This window comes from Salvelinus alpinus, chromosome 6, assembly GCF_045679555.1.
Source record: "Salvelinus alpinus chromosome 6, SLU_Salpinus.1, whole genome shotgun sequence".
NCBI classification, from domain to species: Eukaryota; Metazoa; Chordata; class Actinopteri; order Salmoniformes; family Salmonidae; genus Salvelinus; species Salvelinus alpinus.
The window spans coordinates 80324315-80346462 of NC_092091.1; the positions used below are offsets into that span (position 1 = coordinate 80324315).

A 22148-nucleotide genomic window follows, 5' to 3' on the forward strand; every position below is an offset into this window, starting at 1 on the left:
ATGCATTCTGTCTTTCATCAAAAACTTTGCTTTTAGTAATGCAGACATTGTTCATAATGCATATTCCTTCTCTTCTCTTCTTGTTCTGACAGGATGAGAAGAATCAGCTGATGACTACTAATGTCTGGCTATGGCAGGTAAGGACCAATCAGCTCATGACTACTAATGTCTGGATATGACAGGTAAGGACCAATCAGCTGATGACTACTAATGTAAGGCTATGACAGGTAAGGACCAATCAGCTGATGACTACTAATGTCTGGCTATGGCAGGTAAGGACCAATCAGCTGATGACTACTAATGTAAGGCTATGACAGGTAAGGACCAATCAGCTGATGACTACTAATGTCTGGCTATGGCAGGTAAGGACCAATCAGCTGATGACTACTAATGTCTGGCTATGACAGGTAAGGACCAATCAGCTGATGACTACTAATGTCTGGCTATGGCAGGTAAGGACCAATCAGCTGATGACTACTAATGTAAGGCTATGACAGGTAAGGACCAATCAGCTCATGACTACTAATGTCTGGCTATGGCAGGTAAGGACCAATCAGCTGATGACTACTAATGTCTGGCTATGACAGGTAAGGACCAATCAGCTGATGACTACTAATGTCTGGCTATGACAGGTAAGGACCAATCAGCTCATGACTACTAATGTCTGGCTATGACAGGTAAGGACCAATCAGCTGATGACTACTAATGTCTGGCTATGGCAGGTAAGGACCAATCAGCTGATGACTACTAATGTAAGGCTATGACAGGTAAGGACCAATCAGCTCATGACTACTAATGTCTGGCTATGGCAGGTAAGGACCAATCAGCTCATGACTACTAATGTCTGGCTATGACAGGTAAGGACCAATCAGCTGATGACTACTAATGTCTGGCTATGACAGGTAAGGACCAATCAGCTGATGACTACTAATGTCTGGCTATGACAGGTAAGGACCAATCAGCTGATGACTACTAATGTCTGGCTATGACAGGTAAGGACCAATCAGCTGATGACTACTAATGTCTGGCTATGACAGGTAAGGACCAATCAGCTCATGACTACTAATGTCTGGCTATGACAGGTAAGGACCAATCAGCTGATGACTACTAATGTCTGGCTATGGCAGGTAAGGACCAATCAGCTGATGACTACTAATGTCTGGCTATGACAGGTAAGGACCAATCAGCTGATGACTACTAATGTCTGGCTATGACAGGTAAGGACCAATCAGCTGATGACTACTAATGTCTGGCTATGACAGGTAAGGACCAATCAGCTGATGACTACTAATGTCTGGCTATGACAGGTAAGGACCAATCAGCTGATGACTACTAATGTCTGGCTATGACGGGTAAGGACCAATCAGCTGATGACTACTAATGTCTGGCTATGGCAGGTAAGGACCAATCAGCTGATGACTACTAATGTCTGGCTATGACAGGTAAGGACCAATCAGCTGATGACTACTAATGTCTGGCTATGACAGGTAAGGACCAATCAGCTGATGACTACTAATGTCTGGCTATGACAGGTAAGGACCAATCAGCTGATGACTACTAATGTAAGGCTATGACCGGTAAGAACCAATCAGCTGATGACTACTAATGTCTGGCTATGACAGGTAAGGACCAATCAGCTGATGACTACTAATGTCTGGCTATGACAGGTAAGGACCAATCAGCTGATGACTACTAATGTCTGGCTATGACGGGTAAGGACCAATCAGCTGATGACTACTAATGTCTGGCTATGACAGGTAAGGACCAATCAGCTGATGACTACTAATGTCTGGCTATGACAGGTAAGGACCAATCAGCTGATGACTACTAATGTCTGGCTATGACAGGTAAGGACCAATCAGCTGATGACTACTAATGTAAGGCTATGACCGGTAAGAAACAATCAGCTGATGACTACTAATGTCTGGCTATGACAGGTAAGGACCAATCAGCTGATGACTACTAATGTCTGGCTATGACAGGTAAGGACCAATCAGCTGATGACTACTAATGTCTGGCTATGACGGGTAAGGACCAATCAGCTGATGACTACTAATGTCTGGCTATGACAGGTAAGGACCAATCAGCTGATGACTACTAATGTCTGGCTATGACAGGTAAGGACCAATCAGCTGATGACTACTAATGTCTGGCTATGACAGGTAAGGACCAATCAGCTGATGACTACTAATGTCTGGCTATGACAGGTAAGGACCAATCAGCTGATGACTGTAGTCTGTTATAATGTTATTTTATAATGTTATGTTATAATGTAATGGTATATTGTTATGATATAATGTTAAGTTATATTGTTATGTTATAATGTAATGGTATATTGTTATGTTATATTGTTATTTTATAATGTTATAATGTAATGGTATATTGTTATGTTATAATGTTATGTTATAATGTTATGTTATTATGTAATGGTATGTTATGTTATAATGTAATGGTATTATTGTTATGTTATAATGTTATGTTGTAATGTTATGTTATAATGTAATGGTATATCGTTATGTTACAATGTTCTATGTTCTGTAGGAGTGGGTCGATGTGAAGCTCCAGTGGAACCCAGATGAGTATGGAGGAATCACCTCGATCAGAGTTCCCTCTGAAACAATATGGCTGCCAGACATCGTCCTCTATGAGAAGTGAGTGCACACTACTTCCTGCTTCCTGCTTCTTATGGGCTCAGCTCTGTGTTTTCAGACTTTCTTTGATACTTTATTGTCCCTGAAAAATCAATGAATGCTTTCTTAGAACCTGCTTTACAGTTTAGACTCTTGTAAGACAACTCTTCACTCTAATTGATAACATAGAGTATAACATAGTACTTCTGACGACTTTTCTTCCTCTTCACTTCATTAATCTTAGCAGGGTTAGCATGGAGGTCTATTATAATCATTTATGTTAGCAGGGTTAGCATGGAGGTCTATTATAATCATTTATGTTAGCAGGGTTAGCATGGAGGTCTATTATAATCATTTATGTTAGCAGGGTTAGCATGGAGGTCTATTATAATCATTTATGTTAGCAGGGTTAGCATGGAGGTCTATTATAATCATTTATGTTAGCAGGGTTAGCATGGAGGTCTATTATAATCATTTATGTTATCAGGGTTAGCATGGAGGTCTATTATAATCATTTATGTTAGCAGGGTTAGCATGGAGGTCTATTATAATCATTTATGTTAGCAGGGTTAGCATGGAGGTCTATTATAATAATTTATGTTAGCAGGGTTAGCATGGAGGTCTTTTATAATAATTTATGTTAGCAGGGTTAGCATGGAGGTCTTTTATAATCATTTATGTTAGCAGGGTTAGCATAGAGGTCTATTATAATCATTTATGTTAGCAGGGTTAGCATGGAGATCTATTATAATCATTTATGTTAGCAGGGTTAGCATGGAGGTCTATTATAATAATTTATGTTAGCAGGGTTAGCATGGAGGTCTATTATAATCATTTATGTTAGCAGGGTTAGCATGGAGGTCTATTATAATCATTCATGTTAGCAGGATTAGCATGGAGGTCTATTATAATCATTCATGTTAGCAGGATCAGCATGGAGGTCTATTATAATCATTCATGTTAGCAGGGTTAGCATGGAGGTATATTATAATCTTTCATGCTAGCAGGATTAGCATGGAGGTCTATTATAATCATTCATGATAGCAGGGTTAGCATGGTGGTCTATTATAATCATTCATGTTAGCAGGGTTAGCATGGAGGTCTATTATAATCATTCATGTTAGCAGGATCAGCATGGTGGTCTATTATAATCATTCATGTTAGCAGGATCAGCATTGAGGTCTGTTATAATCTAGTATCATTTTAGGAAAACCAGCGCTAACAGGCAGCATCCTGAAAAGTTCAGCTGGTTCTTTTCAATAGGCTCATCGTCTTTTGTTGTGTGCTTTAAAATGTGTCTAATGAACACAACTCACCAACTAACTTCCCCTTCCTTCCTTCCTTCCTTCCTTCCTTCCTTCCTTCCTTCCTTCCTTCCTTCCTTCCTTCCTTCCTTCCTTCCTTCCTTCCTTCCTTCCTTCCTTCCTCCCTCCCATCCCTCTCCTCACCCCTCCCTACCTCCCTCCCTCACTTCCTCTCCTCACCTCTCCTCACCCCTCCCATCCCATCCCTCCCTCCCTCCCTCTCCTCACACCTCCCCTCCCTCCCTCTCTCTCCTCACCCCCCCCCCCCCCCCCCCCCTCAGTGCTGACGGGCGTTTCGAGGGCTCTCTGATGACCAAAGCCATCGTGAGGTCAGACGGGACAATCAGGTGGACCCCTCCGGCCAGCTACAAGTCTTCATGCACCATGGACGTCACCTTCTTTCCCTTCGACAGGTGGGACTGACCGCTGGACACACACACACACGAACGCTCACACGCACACAACATACACACATGAACACACACGAGCTCACACACACATAAACACTAACATGGAAGCACATACACACAGACACACACACACACACACTAATCAACCAATCAATCCATCAGTCCTACCTGTCGGACGGGAAGAAGGTGACATCCATGATTATCTCTGTTTTACTATATCACTTTATCCATGATTATCTCTGTTTTACTGTATCACTTTATCCATGATTATCTCTGTTTTACTATATCACTTTATCCATGATTATCTCTGTTTTACTGTATCACTTTATCACTATCATTTATAAGATTTGTTGTGTCACTTCTTCTCCTTTATCACTCACTCTCCAATTCCCCTTGGTTGGCTGGTTGGCTGGTTGATTGGTTGATTGGTTGATTGGTTGATGATTGGTCGATTGGTAGATTTGTCGATTGGTTGATTGAGATGTGACTGGTGTATATTTGCGGTCAGCTGTTAAAAAAAACATTTTAAAGAAGATATATAACTTCTTTGTTACTTTACAATATAAATACTTTAAAATAAAATCAATTTAACAACACAGACAGAACTCCAGTCACCAAAGACAGAATGTTTCCCCCACCCCAATACAGACAGAACTGCAGTCACCACAGACAGAATGTTTCCCCCACCCCAATACAGACATAACTGCAGTCACCACAGACAGAATGTTTTCCCCTCCCCAACACAGACTGAACTGCAGTCACCACAGACAGAATGTTTTCCCCTCCCCAATACAGACAGAACTGCAGTCACCACAGACAGAATGTTTTCCCCTCCCCAATACAGACAGAACTGCAGTCACCACAGACAGAATGTTTTCCCCTCCCCAACACAGACAGAACTGCAGTCACCACAGACAGAATGTTTTCCCCTCCCCAATACAGACAGAACTGCAGTCACCACAGACAGAATGCTTTCCCCTCCCCAATACAGACAGAACTGCAGTCACCACAGACAGAATGCTTTCCCCTCCCCTCCCCAACACAGACAGAACTGCAGTCACCACAGACAGAATGTTTTCCCCTCCCCAATACAGGCAGAACTGCAGTCACCACAGACAGAATGTTTTCCCCTCCCCAACACAGACAGAACTGCAGTCACCACAGACAGAATGTTTTCCCCTCCCCAATACAGACAGAACTGCAGTCACCACAGACAGAATGTTTTCCCCTCCCCAATACAGACAGAACTGCAGTCACCACAGACAGAATGCTTTCCCCTCCCCAATACAGACAGAACTGCAGTCACCACAGACAGAATGCTTTCCCCTCCCCTCCCCAACACAGACAGAACTGCAGTCACCACAGACAGAATGTTTTCCCCTCCCCAATACAGGCAGAACTGCAGTCACCACAGACAGAATGTTTTCCCCTCCCCAACACAGACAGAACTGCAGTCACCACAGACAGAATGTTTTCCCCTCCCCAATACAGACAGAACTGCAGTCACCACAGACAGAATGTTTTCCCCTCCCCAATACAGACAGAACTGCAGTCACCACAGACAGAATGCTTTCCCCTCCCCAATACAGACAGAACTGCAGTCACCACAGACAGAATGCTTTCCCCTCCCCTCCCCAACACAGACAGAACTGCAGTCACCACAGACAGAATGTTTTCCCCTCCCCAATACAGGCAGAACTGCAGTCACCACAGACAGAATGTTTTCCCCTCCCCAACACAGACAGAACTGCAGTCACCACAGACAGAATGTTTTCCCCTCCCCAATACAGACAGAACTGCAGTCACCACAGACAGAATGTTTTCCCCTCCCCAATACAGACAGAACTGCAGTCACCACAGACAGAATGCTTTCCCCTCCCCAATACAGACAGAACTGCAGTCACCACAGACAGAATGTTTTCCCCTCCCCAACACAGACAGAACTGCAGTCACCACAGACAGAATGTTTCCCACTCCCCAATACAGACAGAACTGCAGTCACCACAGACAGAATGTTTTCCCCTCCCGAACACAGACAGAACTCCAGTCACCACAGACAGAATGTTTTCCCCTCCCCAATACAGACAGAACTGCAGTCACCACAGACAGAATGTTTTCCCCTCCCCAATACAGACAGAACTGCAGTCACCACAGACAGAATGTTTTCCCCTCCCCAACACAGACAGAACTGCAGTCACCACAGACAGAATGTTTTCCCCTCCCCAATACAGACAGAACTGCAGTCACCACAGACAGAATGTTTTCCCCTCCCCAACACAGACAGAACTGCAGTCACCACAGACAGAATGTTTTCCCCTCCCCAATACAGACAGAACTGCAGTCACCACAGACAGAATGTTTTCCCCTCCCCAATACAGACAGAACTGCAGTCACCACAGACAGAATGCTTTCCCCTCCCCAATACAGACAGAACTGCAGTCACCACAGACAGAATGTTTTCCCCTCCCCAACACAGACAGAACTGCAGTCACCACAGACAGAATGTTTCCCACTCCCCAATACAGACAGAACTGCAGTCACCACAGACAGAATGTTTTCCCCTCCCGAACACAGACAGAACTCCAGTCACCACAGACAGAATGTTTTCCCCTCCCCAATACAGACAGAACTGCAGTCACCACAGACAGAATGTTTTCCCCTCCCCAATACAGAGAGAATGTTTTCCCCTCCCCAACACAGACAGAACTGCAGTCACCACAGACAGAATGTTTTCCCCTCCCCAACACAGACAGAACTGCTCCATGAAGTTTGGCTCGTGGACCTACGATGGCAACATGGTCGACCTGGTCCTTGTCGACCACTACGTCGACCGTAAGGACTTCTTCGACAACGGTGTGTAGGAAAAATACTCTTGAAGTAAAATGTCTTGCTACTCCAAAAGCTTCAGAAGTCAAGCAACAAGTTAATTGTTCTAACTACAATAATATCTCCCGGTATACAGTGTATAGAGGGAAACGTAAGGCGGTTTCGTTACCAGTTAATACATGTTGGTTAGAGACACCATTTCTACAAGAAACAGCAGGGTGGTGGTAACTAACCCGGTTTAACAGTCTCTTCCCACCACAGTTAATGAAGACGTTAATCAGTATGACAGTGTCCTGTCTCTCTATGTCCAATGTGAATGTGGTCCAGTCACCCATTATCCAACAACATTAAAGATAACCTGCAATCACTGATCCAATTCCTTTACAGGTGAATGGGAGATCCTCAACGCCACCGGCGCCAAGGGCAGCCGGCGGGACGGTATCTACTGGTACCCCTTCGTTACCTACTCCTTCATCCTCAAGAGGCTTCCCTTGTTCTACACACTCTTCCTCATCATCCCCTGTCTCGGTCTGTCCTTCCTGACCGTGTTGGTGTTCTACCTCCCGTCTGATGAAGGAGAGAAGCTGTCTCTGTCCACGTCGGTCCTGGTGTCTCTCACCGTGTTCCTCCTCGTCATAGAAGAGATTATACCTTCCTCCTCCAAGGTCAGTGGGGGTCGCTGGGGACTGTCTGTCTGTGGAACGCTCTTCTATCACATTTTCAGACGTTTTAAACTACTTTGCCAAGCTGAGCTGTACTACAGGGTCGGCCATTGTTGTTGGTACCGTACTGGAATTGACCATGTGACAAGAGAAAGACAGTCCAGTACGGTTCAGGTTGGCCCTGTAGTGGGAGTCAGTTATTGGTGTACTCTTTAGAGATGTGATATCATGAACATGTTATTTATGTATTTATCACCAAGGTCATCCCTCTGATTGGAGAGTACCTCCTCTTCATCATGATCTTCGTCACCTTCTCCATCATCGTCACGGTGTTTGTCATTAACGTCCACCACCGCTCCTCAGCCACCTACCACCCCATGGCCCCCTGGGTGAAAAACCTCTTCCTCCAGAGGCTACCCAGACTGCTTTGCATGAGGGGACACACTGACAGGTACACACACACACCTTCTCTTTTTTCCAGTTGATTACCAATAATTGATGGCATTGATCTTTTATGATTCAATTCAATAACAAATTAATAAAATCTGATTTTAGAAGATGAGATAAAATATATTGAGGGAATATAACAACTGTAGATCAACCCTGATGTAAATACATAAAGAAGAATAATTAGATATTGTTGACATATGTTTTATGATTCTCTTTCATTTAATGGAAAGAAAGAAAGAAAGAGAAGCGACTATGTCCTTTATTCCTGAATAATCAACATTGTGATTGTAGTAACTGGTGTAATTTCTAGGTACCACTACCCAGACATTGAGCTGCGTAGCCCAGAGCTGAAGCCCCGCGGAGGTCCAGGAAGGAGGGGGGCGTCGGGCCAGGGCCAAGCCCAGCAGAGAGGCCCTGTCGGGGGGAAGGAGGATGAGAACCATGCCTGGTTGGCCATGCTGGAGAAAGCCACCAGCTCAGTACGGTACATCAGCCGTCACATCAAGAAGGAACACTTTATCAGAGAGGTGGGGGTCTAACTGTCTGTCTGACTGTCTGTCTGACTGTCTGTCTAAATGTCTGTCTGACTGTCTGTCTGACTGTCTGTCTAACTGTCTAACTGTCTGTCTGACTGTCTGTCTAACTGTCTGACTGTCTGTCTGACTGTCTGTCTAACTGTCTGTCTGACTGTCTGTCTGACTGTCTGTCTGACTTTCTGTCTAAATGTCTGTCTGACTGTCTGTCTGACTGTCTGTCTAACTGTCTGTCTAACTGTCTGACTGTCTGTCTGACTGTCTGTCTAACTGTCTGACTGTCTGTCTGACTGTCTGTCTGTCTAACTGTCTGTCTAACTGTCTGACTGTCTGTCTGACTGTCTGTCTGACTGTCTGTCTAACTGTCTGACTGTCTGTCTGACTGTCTGTCTAACTGTCTGTCTGACTGTCTAACTGTCTGTCTGACTGTCTGTCTGTCTAACTGTCTGTCTGACTGTCTGTCTAACTGTCTGTCTAACTGTCTGACTGTCTGTCTGACTGTCTGTCTAACTGTCTGTCTGACTGTCTGTCTAACTGTCTGTCTAACTGTCTGACTGTCTGTCTGACTGTCTGTCTAACTGTCTGTCTAACTGTCTGTCTGACTGTCTGTCTGACTGTCTGTCTAACTGTCTATCTGACTGTCTGTCTAACTGTCTGACTGTCTGTCTGACTGTCTGTCTGACTGTCTGTCTGACTGTCTGTCTAACTGTCTGTCTGACTGTCTGTCTGACTGTCTGTCTGACTTTCTGTCTAAATGTCTGTCTGACTGTCTGTCTGACTGTCTGTCTAACTGTCTGTCTAACTGTCTGACTGTCTGTCTGACTGTCTGTCTAACTGTCTGACTGTCTGTCTGACTGTCTGTCTGTCTAACTGTCTGTCTAACTGTCTGACTGTCTGTCTGACTGTCTGTCTGACTGTCTGTCTAACTGTCTGACTGTCTGTCTGACTGTCTGTCTAACTGTCTGTCTGACTGTCTAACTGTCTGTCTGACTGTCTGTCTGTCTAACTGTCTGTCTGACTGTCTGTCTAACTGTCTGTCTAACTGTCTGACTGTCTGTCTGACTGTCTGTCTAACTGTCTGTCTGACTGTCTGTCTAACTGTCTGTCTAACTGTCTGACTGTCTGTCTGACTGTCTGTCTAACTGTCTGTCTAACTGTCTGTCTGACTGTCTGTCTGACTGTCTGTCTAACTGTCTATCTGACTGTCTGTCTAACTGTCTGACTGTCTGTCTGACTGTCTGTCTGACTGTCTGTCTGACTGTCTGTCTAAATGTCTGTCTGACTGTCTGTCTGACTGTCTGTCTAACTGTCTGTCTGACTGTCTGTCTAACTGTTTGTCTGACTGTCTGTCTAACTGTCTGTCTCTATTTTTTTTAGTTTTCAGATGGGGAAAAACATGTCTTGCTGTTGAGATCATTCTCTTTCTTTCTCTTTCTCCCTCCCTCCCTCCCTCCAACCCCCTCTCTCTCTCTCTCTCTCTCTCTCTCTCTCTCTCTCTCTCTCTCTCTCTTCGGAGTGCATGCTGGGAGTGAGTCGTCAAGCAGGAGTGATTGTGAGAGCGACTGGATTTCTTTTCACTCTATTGGGTGTTGGTATGTAAATATATATATATTGATTAGTTTAGTTGGTTTAAGGGTATTTCTTCTAAATATTAATAAGAAAGTATAGGGGTGGTGGGATAGTTTGAGGTTGTTTTTGTTTGTCGCGAGGGCACAACCAGCGGGGGGGGCGGGTGGAAATGGCCACTCGTGGAGGTTTGGAGTATGAAAGACTTAGTCGAAGGAATGGAGTGAAGATTCCAGCCGCGGCTGGCTGTTCAGTAGAAGAATGTAGTCTTGCGGTGGGTGCTATCATTGGGTATGATAGCATCAAATCAGCCTCAAGGATGAATAGCGCTGTAGTGATATTCTTAGATTCTATTGAAAAGGTGAATAAAATAGTCGAGACGGGTGTGGTGTTGCGGGAAACACAGACGCAGGTATTTCCGCTTATGAATCCGGCGAAAAAAGTGATACTTTCTAACGTGCCACCTTTTGTTAGAGATGAAGTGCTGGAGCGAGAGTTAGCGCGTCATGGTCAAATCGTATCTACAATAAAGAAGGTTCTTTTTGGATGCAAATCTCCGTTGCTGAAACATGTCGTGTCTCATAGGAGGCAAGTGCATATGATCTTAAAAAAGGACGTAGAGGAACTGAATTTAGCGTTCAGTTTTAAGATTGATGGATTTGATTATGTATTTTACGCTTCGACTGAATCAATGAAATGTTTTGGTTGTGGAAGAGAGGGGCATTTGGTGCGCAGTTGTCCCGAGAATGAGCGCGCTGAGACCGGTAGTAGTTATAGTGCTGGTGCAAATAACGCACCACCGCGAAGGGATGAAAATGCTAAGGGTGCAGGGGAAGGGAGAAGGTGGGCAGATGTGGTTGGAAAAGTAGGAGAAGAAGGCATTGTGGATAAGGTGGAAATTGTGGTAGATCAGAACAAAGAGGGAGGGGAAACAGGTGGTGAGATTGCGACTGCAGTCGCTGAGGTGGTGTTGGAAAATGAAATTGGAGGGCAAGAGGAGATTGAAATAACGGAAAAAGAAGCAGATGTTTTCAAAATACCTAGGAGTAAAAGGAAGAACGTAAGGGGGGGTGAAGGGTCTAGTTCTAAGAGAAAGGTAGAGAGTGATAAATCAGTTGAAGATGAACAAGTGGTAGAGATGGTAGAGTTTTCGTCTGGGGAGGATAGCGAGAGTGAGTCTTCTGACGCGTCACAACAATGTAGCGAGACAAATGAGATAGAAGGGAGATATGGAATTGAGAAGATACGTCAATTTCTGAAGTTGACAAAAGGGAAGAAATATATGCAGGATTACAAAGTAACTGATTTTTTCCCTGAAAGTGAATTGTTTATTGAATCAGCAAAGTTTCTGATGTCAAAGATTACAGGAGGAGGGTTGAAAAGCCCTGAAATTGCTAGACTCAAGAAAGTGGTCACGAGAGTGATAAGTGATGTAAATTTGAAAGAAAATGAAAGAGTTCAGTTGCAGTTTTAACTCTGTAAAGAGATGTGGTGGCTGTATCATCATCTGTATATTTTTTTCATCCATGAGCAGTTTTAAGATTTCTTCTTTAAACGTAAATGGGGCAAGAGATGGTAAAAAAAGAGCCATGGTGTATGAGTTAATTAGGGGAAAGGGAAGTGACATAATTTTTCTACAAGAAACGCATAGTAATTTGGAAAATGAAGTCATGTGGCAAAAGGAGTGGGGTGGGACAGTGGTGTGTAGTCATAAAAACTCAAAAAGTGGGGGGGTGGCTATTTTGTTCTCAAAAGGGTTTTTGCCTTTGTCTTATGAGATTGAGGAGATAGTTGAGGGGAGGTTATTAAAAGTCAGAGCAAGGTATGAAAACATCACTATGTGTCTGATAAATGTATATGCCCCAGTGGTGACAGTTGAGAGGGTATGTTTTTTAGAGACATTATCAAATACCATTGAGAAATGTAATAAAGAGGATTATTTATTTATTGCTGGGGATTTCAACTGCACAGTCAGCGATTTAGATAGAAATCACCAAGAACCTCATATAGCCTCAAGGACTTTTTTAAAACGCCTTATTGTAACACATGAATTGTGTGATATTTGGCGGAGTCAAAATGGAGGAACAAGGCAGTACACCTGGGCGCATGTGAGAGAGAACATCATTTCTATGGCTAGGTTAGATAGGTTTTATTGTTTTGAGCATCAATCTCAGGTTTGTAAATCAAGTGTGATAACCCCAGTGGGATTTTCTGATCATTGTTTAATAACAGAGGTGGTGTTCATTAATGATGTAAAACCCAAAAGTGCATACTGGCATTTTAATACAACTTTATTGAGTGATGCTCATTTCAGGAAATGTTTCAGTGTTTTGTGGGAGAGGTGGAGGTCTCAAAAGGCCAGTTTTATATCACTTCAACAGTGGTGGGATATAGGGAAAATCCAGATTCAACAATTCTGTAATCAATACACGAGGAATGTCACCAAGGATATCACCAGATCAATGAAAGCCTTAGAGGTTGAAATAGTGGAACTCATGACGTTGGTTGAGACCACAGGAGATCGAGGCCATACTCAGGCCCTCAAGAAGAGAAAAGCTGCATTGGCAGACCTGCTGGGTATCAGAGCACAGGGGGCATTGGTGAGAAGTAAGTTTCAGGGAATATCTGAAATGGATGCCTCATCCAAGTTTTTCTTTGGTTTAGAGAAAAAGAATGGACAAAGAAAAATTATTCATTGTCTCAAATCAGCTGTTGGACAAGAGCTCACTAGCCCGAGTGAAATTAGAAAGAGGGCAGTAGAGTTCTATGCTGAGCTCTATAAGTGTGAGTACAAAGAGGATAAAACAGTGACACAACAGTTCTTTGATGGGCTCCCAAAGGTGGCTGCAAAAGCTCAGGTTGAGCTGGAGCAACCGTTGTCTTTGCAGGAGTTATACACTGCATTAAAAGGCATGGACAATGGAAGGGCACCAGGCATTGATGGGCTTCCCGTTGACTTTTTTAAGTCTTTTTGGGCTATGTTGGGAGAAGATTGGCTAGCAGTAGTTAATGATAGTTTAACCGGAGGGTTACTACCAATAAGCTGCAGAAGGGCTGTCCTCACCCTATTGCCCAAAAAGGGTGACCCTAGGGAGGTGAAGAACTGGAGGCCGGTGGCTTTATTGTGCACTGATTATAAGATATTGTCAAAGGCTTTGTCCAACAGGCTGAAGGAGGTGATGGGGCAAATCATACATACGGACCAGTCCTACTGTGTTCCTGGCAGGCAGATAGGGGACAACATTTCTCTGATTCGTGATTTTTTGGACGTCTCTAAGGCAATTGGGTTGGAGGCTGGTCTAATTTCAATTGATCAGGAAAAGGCATTTGACCGAGTTGAACATAAATATTTATGGCACACGCTTGAGGCGTTTGGGTTCAGCTCGGGTTTTATTGCCATGATAAAGGTGATATATGGTGACATTGAAAGTGTATTGAAAGTTAACGGTGGTTTGAGTGCTCCTTTTAAAGTGTGTAGAGGTATTCGGCAGGGATGTTCTTTGTCAGGGATGTTGTATGCCATTGCTATAGAGCCACTACTAAATAGCATTAGAAGTAGCATTGAAGGGGTGTACCTTTCAGAGGATATTCCTCCTATTCGTCTCTCAGCCTATGCTGATGATGTAGTTGTGTTAGTGAAAAATCAAGCGGAGGTGGATAGTTTGAGTATAATGGTTGATCGTTTTAGGGGAATATCCTCTGCAAAGGTAAATTGGGAAAAGAGTTGTGCTTTACAGATTGGGAAATGGGCTGGAGGGAACATGGCTTTGCCAGGGGGGCTAGAATGGTGTAAGGGAGGTTTTAAGTATCTTGGAGTGTACCTAGGAGATGAGGGGACTATGGAAAAGAATTGGAGTGGGGTGGTTGAAATGGTGGAAGGGAGGATGAGGAGATGGCGTTGGTTATTATCTCGTATGTCATATAGGGGGCGCACTATTATAGTTAATAATGTGATTGCCTCTGCACTGTGGCATCGGTTGTCAGTTTTAGAACCACCATCTGGCCTTCTGGCTAAGATACAGGCAATTATTGTGGATTTCTTTTGGGATAAATATCATTGGGTTCCACAAAGTGTTTTGTATTTATCAAAAGAGGAGGGGGGACAAGGTCTTGTACATCTTGCTAGTAGAGCTGCTGCTTTCCGGTTTCAGTTTATTCAAAGGTTGCTTTATGGACCGGAAAATGTGGTGTGGAGAGGGGTGGCAGGTCTTGTATTACAGAGGGTTGGAGGATTAGGATTAAAGAAGGCTTTATTTTTGGTTGATAGTAGACAGATTTCTAGGGAGGGAGTACCTCCGTTTTACAGAGGCCTTCTCAGAGTGTGGAGCATAATGAAGGTGTCCAGACGAAATTCAGCGGAGTCAGTGCATTGGCTGTTGGAGGAACCGCTGGTGTATGGGGCAAGACTGGATTGTACAACTGCAGCTGTTCCACATTTCTCCAAGATTCTGGTGAAGGGCAAAATAATCACCTTAAAACAGTTAATGGCCATGGCTGGGCCCGCCTTAATGGATGGAAGACGGGTGGCTGAACATTTGGGGATGAGGTCGGAAAGGATTGTCGGACAAATGTTGGGGAGCTGCAGGAAGGCTCTGTCAGAGGAAGAGTGGGGAATGCTTAATAGCCAAGAGAAGAAGGTACAAGATGAAGACGTCGCATTTCCAAGACTAGGGATTACACCAAATATCCCAGAGTCAGAGAGAAAGGGTTTATTGTTGGATTTGAGAGGGTTGGAGGAGGTGGGTTTGGATGAGGTGAATGGGAAGGACTTGTATAGGGGGTGTGTAAAGGTGTTAAATAAAGATAAATTGAAAAATAGAAAAGACACTCCATGGAGGGTAAAATTGGGAATTGATGACAAGGTAAAGCCAGCATGGAGAGCACTGTACAAACCACCGTTACAAAAGGGTACTGGTGATATGCAATGGAGGGTTTTACATGGCATTATTGCAGTTAATGCTTTCGTATCTGTCATTAACTCAGAGGTTAGAGATGGATGTCCTTTTTGTAATATAAGAGAAACCATTTTTCACTGTTTTATGGAGTGTGAGAGGATAAAACCTCTATTGGAAATACTGGAGTCTTTGTTTAGAGCTGTAGGTGAGTTTTTTAATAACAATGTTTTTATTTTGGGGTTTCAATATAGTAAGCAACAGAAAAGAAAATGTCAACTGTTAAATTTTATTTTGGGACAAGCTAAGATGTCAATTTTTTTGAGTAGGAAACATAAGATAGACACGGGATATGAGAAGGATATAAGATGTGTTTTTAAAGGATTAGTGAAAGCAAGAATAAAAGTGGATTTTGAGTTCTTCTCAGCTGTAAAAGATCTCCCATTATTTGAGGAGAAGTGGGCATATGAAGGAGTGCTTTGTTTTGTAGAGGAGGGGAAATTATTTTTTGTTGAGGAAATAAGTTGAATGTATATGTTCTTTTGTATTTTTATTTTATTTATTTTGAGTAGGAATTACATTTATTGTTTCATTTCTGAAAAGGCAGTGTGTCATTATTTATGTTAATAATTGAGTAGAAAATAAAGGTTTTATAAAAACTCAAAAACTCTCTCTTTCTCTCTCTCCCCCCTCCCTCTCTCTCTCTCTCTCTCTCTCTCTCTCTCTCTCTCTCTCCCCTCCCTCTCTCTCCCTCCAGGTGGTGCAGGACTGGAAGTTTGTGGCTCAGGTGTTGGACAGGATCTTATTGTGGGTGTTCCTCACTGTCTCCATACTGGGTACCATCCTCATCTTCACTCCAGCCATCACTTTGTACCTGACCACCCCCCCCTTCAACACATAGACCCTAACCCCTACACCCTACCCCCTACATCCTACAACATATAATCACTAGACCCTAACCCCTACATCCTACAACATATAATCAGTAGACCCTAACCCCTACACCAGGGCTGTTCAATGTCGGTCCTGGAGGGCCCAAACACTTCTGGTTTTCATCCTCTCCTTCTAATAAGGGACTAGTTCAGACCTGGGACACCGGGTGAGTGCAACTGACTGGAATTGAACAGCCCTGCTCTACACCCTAAGCCCTGCCTACATCAGGGGTATTCAAATCTTACCCAATGAGGTCCGGAGTACTGCTTGTTTTCAGATTTTTATTTGAAGGCTCTACTCCCTAACACAGTGTTTCCCAATCCTGGTCCTAGGGACCCAGAAGGGTGCACATTGTGGATTTTTCCCCAGCACCAATACACCTGATTCCACTAATCAGGTTTGCAGTGTGTTGGTGCCAGTAGTACTTAAGTCAAAATACTGGTTGGTGCTGGGACCAGGACCAGGATCAGGAAACACTGCCCTAACCCCTACACCCTACATCCTAAACCCTACACCCTACATCATAACCCCTACACTCTACACCCTAACCCCTACACCCTACATCATAACCCCTACACTCTACACCCTAACCCCTACACCCTACATCCTAACCCCTACACTCTACACCCTAACCCCTACATCCTACACCCTACATCCTAACCCCTACACCCTAACCCCTACATCCTACACCCTACATCCTAACCCCTACATCCTACACCCTACATCCTAACCCCTACATCCTAACCCCTACATCCTACACCCTACATCCTAACCCCCACATCCTACACCCTACATCCTAACCCCTACACCCTAACCCCTACATCCTACACCCTACATCCTAACCCCTACATCCTACCATCCTCATCTCTTCAGATGTACCTTAGTGCCAGACATTGAAGATCCTGACCAAGTCCCCGACCACTGCTCTCAACACCTGCTAAGTACCTCACAGCCCCCCTCCCCAAGACCTCCAAACCATATGCAACGGAGTTGGAATCACTACCTCTTCTATAGCGTGATTGGCTACGACGCTGGGGGTCAAGAGGAGGGTCATGTGTATTTACGAGGCAGAGGATCCCTGGTTGGTTGGAGCCCAGGGACATGGGAGGAAGCTACACTGTGACGCGTGTTACACAACTCCAGGCTTTACCCCGACTCTAGCCCCAGTCACCAACCCCTAACCCCTGACCCCTGACCCTAAAGGTCGCCCTCCATTGTCCTTTGGAAGAATCTAAGTCTATCGTGACCTCTTCACCCTTGAAGCCCTAACCCCTAACCCCTAACCCCTATACTTGCAAGTGGAATTCAACTTCCTTGTCCTAAAATACACCACGTAATGTAATTATGACTACTGTACATCATCACTGACAGCCTGGATACCAGTCTGTTTGTGCTAACGTTCCACTCTGCGTCATGTCATGTTTGGCACATGACACCGAGTAGACGGAGTGGAATGTTAGCACAAAACAAATCTGGGTTTCAGGCTACATTACTAAAGGACGTCACCTCCAAACTGTACAACACATAGTCACTTGTTTACGTAACTATATACAATGTAGCCTGAGTGCCAGTCTGTTTGTGCCATCACTCTAAATCCTCCTCACCCATAGTCATGCCAATTGGCTAGCCTGGTCCTAGATCTGTTTGTGCCATGATTCCAACTCAAGGAGTAGCACAAACAGATCTGGGACCAGCCTACAAATTGGCTTGCAGTGACAGTAGTGGAGTTGTCAAGAGCACAAACAGATCTGGGACCAGCCTAACTATAACGTGCACCTGTTGTTTAAACCCTTGGATTCAAGCCAAACACGTTGGTTTACAACTCAAAACTCCAAGCACTGTGACGTACATGTACATAGGACTATAAGCAATAACCCAGACACTGATATCTTATACCACATCTCTATGTTATTATTTTAATATATTTATGTCGGTTCACATTAGAAATGTACAAAGTCACCTGCCTGCTAAATGTTCTTACTCTTTCCTGTCGTCAGTCAGCACATACCAACGACACATTCTGGATTCTTCTTATACACACACACACACACACACACACACACACACACACACACACACACACACACACACACACACACACACACACACACACACACACACACACACACACACACACACGCACGCACGCACGCACACACATTCTCTAGCTCTCTTTCACATGTTGCAACTTGTTGTGTAATATTGTATTGGAAATAAACCTGGTCAATGTAAGGGTCTCATGTGTTTAACTAAATCCTATTAAACAACACAAATGGCTGATCAACTATTTGATTGTAATGTTCCTTTCTCACCACAAGATGGCCACAGTTATCACGTTTTCATATTTTGACCAGCAGAGGGCAGCAAAGACAAAGGTAAGGAGTCTGTCCATTTATCGCTTAGTAAAGTTGGGACAGACAGTGGCACATTACTATGGTGTCTTTTTCTATGGTGTCTATTTCTATGATGTCTATTTCTATGATGTCTATTTCTATGATGGCTATTTCTATGATGGCTATTTCTATTATGGCTATTTCTATGATGTCTATTTCTATGATGGCTATTTCTATGGTGTCTATTTCTATGTCTATTTCTATGATGTCTATTTCTATTATGTCTATTTCTATGATGTCTATTTCTATGGTGTCTATTTCTATGATGCCTATTTCTATGATGGCTATTTCGTTGATGTCTATTTCTATGATGGCTATTTCTATGGTGTCTATTTCTATGATGGCTATTTCAATGATGGCTATTTCTATGATGGCTATTTATTTGATGTCTATTTCTATGGTGTCTATTTCTATGATGGCTATTTCTATGATGGCTATTTCTATGATGGCTATTTCTATGATGTCTATTTCTATGATGGCTATTTCTATGATGGCTATTTCTATGATGGCTATTTCTATGATGGCTATTTCGTTGATGCCTATTTCTATGATGCCTATTTCTATGATGTCTATTTCTATGATGGCTATTTCTATGATGTCTATTTCTATGATGCTATTTCGTTGATGTCTATTTCTATAATGGCTATTTCTATGATGGCTATTTCTATGATGGCTATTTCTATGATGTCTATTTCTATGATGGCTATTTCGTTGATGTCTATTTCTATGATGTCTATTTCTATGGTGTCTATTTCTATGATGGCTATTTCGTTGATGTCTATTTCTATGATGGCTATTTCTATGATGGCTATTCCAATAGTGTGTTATCTGTATTCCTATTTCCATGAGTCATTGATCACCTTTTGGTCAGAATATTTACACTGAGATGTTAGTTTGGGGGAATGTTTTACTTTTACAATACTATCTTCCGCATATTGAATGATTTGGGACTAACTGATGATTTGAAGTGTGTCATGTTCATATGATAGAAGGAGGGACGGACTCCATCTTGTCTCTATCCCTCTGTCTCCTGTATCTGAGTAGTCTGACATCAACCTACTGTTTAATGTTCCATGCTGGAGATCTGAGTCAGGGAGACAGGTGTGTGTGTGTGTGTGTGTGTGTGTGTGTGTGTGTGTGTGTGTGTGTGTGTGTGTGTGTGTGTGTGTGTGTGTGTGTGTGTGTGTGTGTGTGTGTGTGTGTGTGTGTGTGTGTGTGTGTGTGTGTGTGTGTTTTATGTTGTTATTTTTTAGCAGCACCTCTAGATATTCCTAGCTGTCAACCCCTCTTCCATAATTACGCGGCAGCCGCCTCAGTCTTTCCAACAGAACTCATTGATATTTCATAAACCACCTCTCTACAACGCTGTTCTACATAACTAGGCCTGGAGAAGGAATATACATATGACAGTCTGTTGTTTCAGGCTGGGATGTAGTTTGTTGCCTGTCACCCACAGTAACAATCCACCTGTGGTAAAGAATCATGATCTGATACAGGAAGATATGGAAGACAGAGTGTCTCGGTCTGTCTGTCTGTCTGTCTGTCTGTCTGTCTGTCTGTCTGTCTGTCTGTCTGTCTGTCTGTCTGTCTGTCTGTCTGTCTGTCTGTCTGTCTGTCTGTCTGTCTGCCTGCCTGCCTGTCTGTCTGTCTGTCTGTCTGTCTGTCTGCCTGCCTGTCTGTCTGTCTGTCTGCCTCTCTGTCTGTCTACCTTTCTGTCTGCCTGTCTGATTGACTGCCTGCCTGTCTGTCTGCCTCTCTGTCTGTCTGCCTGACTGTCTCTCTGTCGCTCTGTTTTTACTGTCTGTCTGTAGCACACACACACGCGGGTACACACACACCTTGTCACTGCTATAGACATGTTTATGACTGTCTGTGTTTCAGAGAGAGAGGGATTCTGAGCGAGCAGGTGTGGGTGGCAGCAGAGAAGTGATACTATTAGATGGTCCAGAAAGGCTGTCTTCAGGGTGAACAAGGTCAGTCTCATTACAGTGTCACTGTCTGCAGTCTGCATGGCTGCTGTGGTGACCTCCTCTCCAAGAGGTCTTTTCCAGGGCTTGAAAAATACATTTCTTTCCTCCATTCCTCTATTTTGCCTTTTGTGTGGATTGTGTGTGAAGTCTTTCGAGGTCCTGAAAAAGTCATTTTATTTATTTTGCAATCATTTATACTGTATTTCACATAACATTGATCCTATTGAGATAACATTTTATTTTGAAGGGAGGCCTGCGCTGTCCAGATATTGTAGGGAATTCCCTTATTTTCCCTGATTGAACTCTTGTTTTAGGAGATCTTGAAATCTAAATGAAAGGCATGCCATTAACCATCCAGGCCACTCCTTAGAAGATGTCCCTACTTCTACAATAACATCCAGACAATCCACGTCAAGAAGAAGGTAGGCTGTACTGCGATAATGTACCGATCTGCTGACCTAACGGGGACAAAGTTCAAGAGGACGCGGCCGGTATACAAGTCCTAATAATGAGCCAACTCATCATGTACTGTAAGTCCTCTCCAACGACCCTCAAATCTCTCCTTTAACTCTTCAGTTCAGTCCCAAATGCAACCTTATTTGCTATAGTGCCTGGTCAAATGAAGTGCATTACATAGGGATTAGGGTACAATATGGGATGTAGCCTCCGTCGGCCCAGCCGAGGGGGCGCTGATGTGATGCTAGGTGATGGCGAGCCGCTTGTACATGCAGGGTGAGACCAGACAGAACTGAAGCAGTGCACTTTTTACAGGCAGAGGAGAGACGAGGATGAACGCACCGCTGATGGTGAGAGACATTTGTGCAATACTTGTGGATGTAGACTGAGACAAGAGAAAGAAAGGGAAGAGGGAGAGGAAGGGAGGGAGACAGGGGGAGGGAGAGGGAGGAAGGGAGAGAGAGAGAGAGAGAGAGAGAGAGAGAGGGAGAGATAGAAAGGTAGATATAAGGAATGGAGAGATGGTGAATATGGAATTGGGGGTAAGAGTTTTTAAAGACAGAGGGAGAAACCCAGTGGGCAAAAACTGGTTGAATCAACGTTGTTTTCATATCTTTGTTCCTGTTCCCAAGAAAACAAAGGTAACTGAACTAAATGACTCTCGCCCCATAGCATTCACTTCTGTCATCATGAAGTGCTTTGAGAGGCTAGTTAAGGATCATATCACCTCCACCTTACCTGACATCCTAGACCCCCTTCAATTTGCTTACCGCCCCAATAGATCCACAGACGATACAATCACACTGCCCACTGCCCTAACTCATCTGGACAAGAGGAATACCTACGTCAGAATGCTGTTGATGGACTATAGCTCAGCCTTCAACACATATTACCCTCCAAGCTCATCTGAATCGCACCCTGTGCAACTGGGTCCTGGACTTTCTGACGGGCCGCCTCAAGGTGGTGAAGGTAGGAAACAACACCTCCACTTCGCTAAACCTCAACACTGGGGCCCCACAAGGGTGCGTGCTCAGCCCTCTCCTGTACTCCCTGTTTACCCATGACTGTGTGGCCATGCACGCCTCCAACTCAAACATCAAGTTTGCAGACGACACAACAGTAG

The 22148-nt window shown here is 43.8% G+C and overlaps 1 protein-coding gene across 2 annotated transcripts in view; it reads left to right on the forward strand.

Annotated features, from left to right (window-relative positions):
- LOC139579486 (neuronal acetylcholine receptor subunit non-alpha-3) overlaps nucleotides 1-18493 on the forward strand; it is a 29724-nt gene extending 11231 nt beyond the window's left edge. Inside the window, exons 3-10 of one of the 2 annotated variants that reach the window (XM_071408181.1) lie at nucleotides 93-137; nucleotides 2542-2651; nucleotides 4216-4347; nucleotides 7094-7197; nucleotides 7558-7835; nucleotides 8093-8283; nucleotides 8593-8809; nucleotides 16031-18493. In XM_071408181.1, coding sequence (XP_071264282.1) covers nucleotides 93-137; nucleotides 2542-2651; nucleotides 4216-4347; nucleotides 7094-7197; nucleotides 7558-7835; nucleotides 8093-8283; nucleotides 8593-8809; nucleotides 16031-16174 — 1221 coding nt within the window. In that variant the 3' untranslated portion in view covers nucleotides 16175-18493. Of the gene's footprint in view, nucleotides 1-92; nucleotides 138-1368; nucleotides 1398-2541; nucleotides 2652-4215; nucleotides 4348-7093; nucleotides 7198-7557; nucleotides 7836-8092; nucleotides 8284-8592; nucleotides 8810-16030 lie in introns of those variants that run through there. The other variant, XM_071408182.1, reaches the window with a different exon arrangement.
- Nucleotides 18494-22148: the final 3655 nt, after the last annotated feature.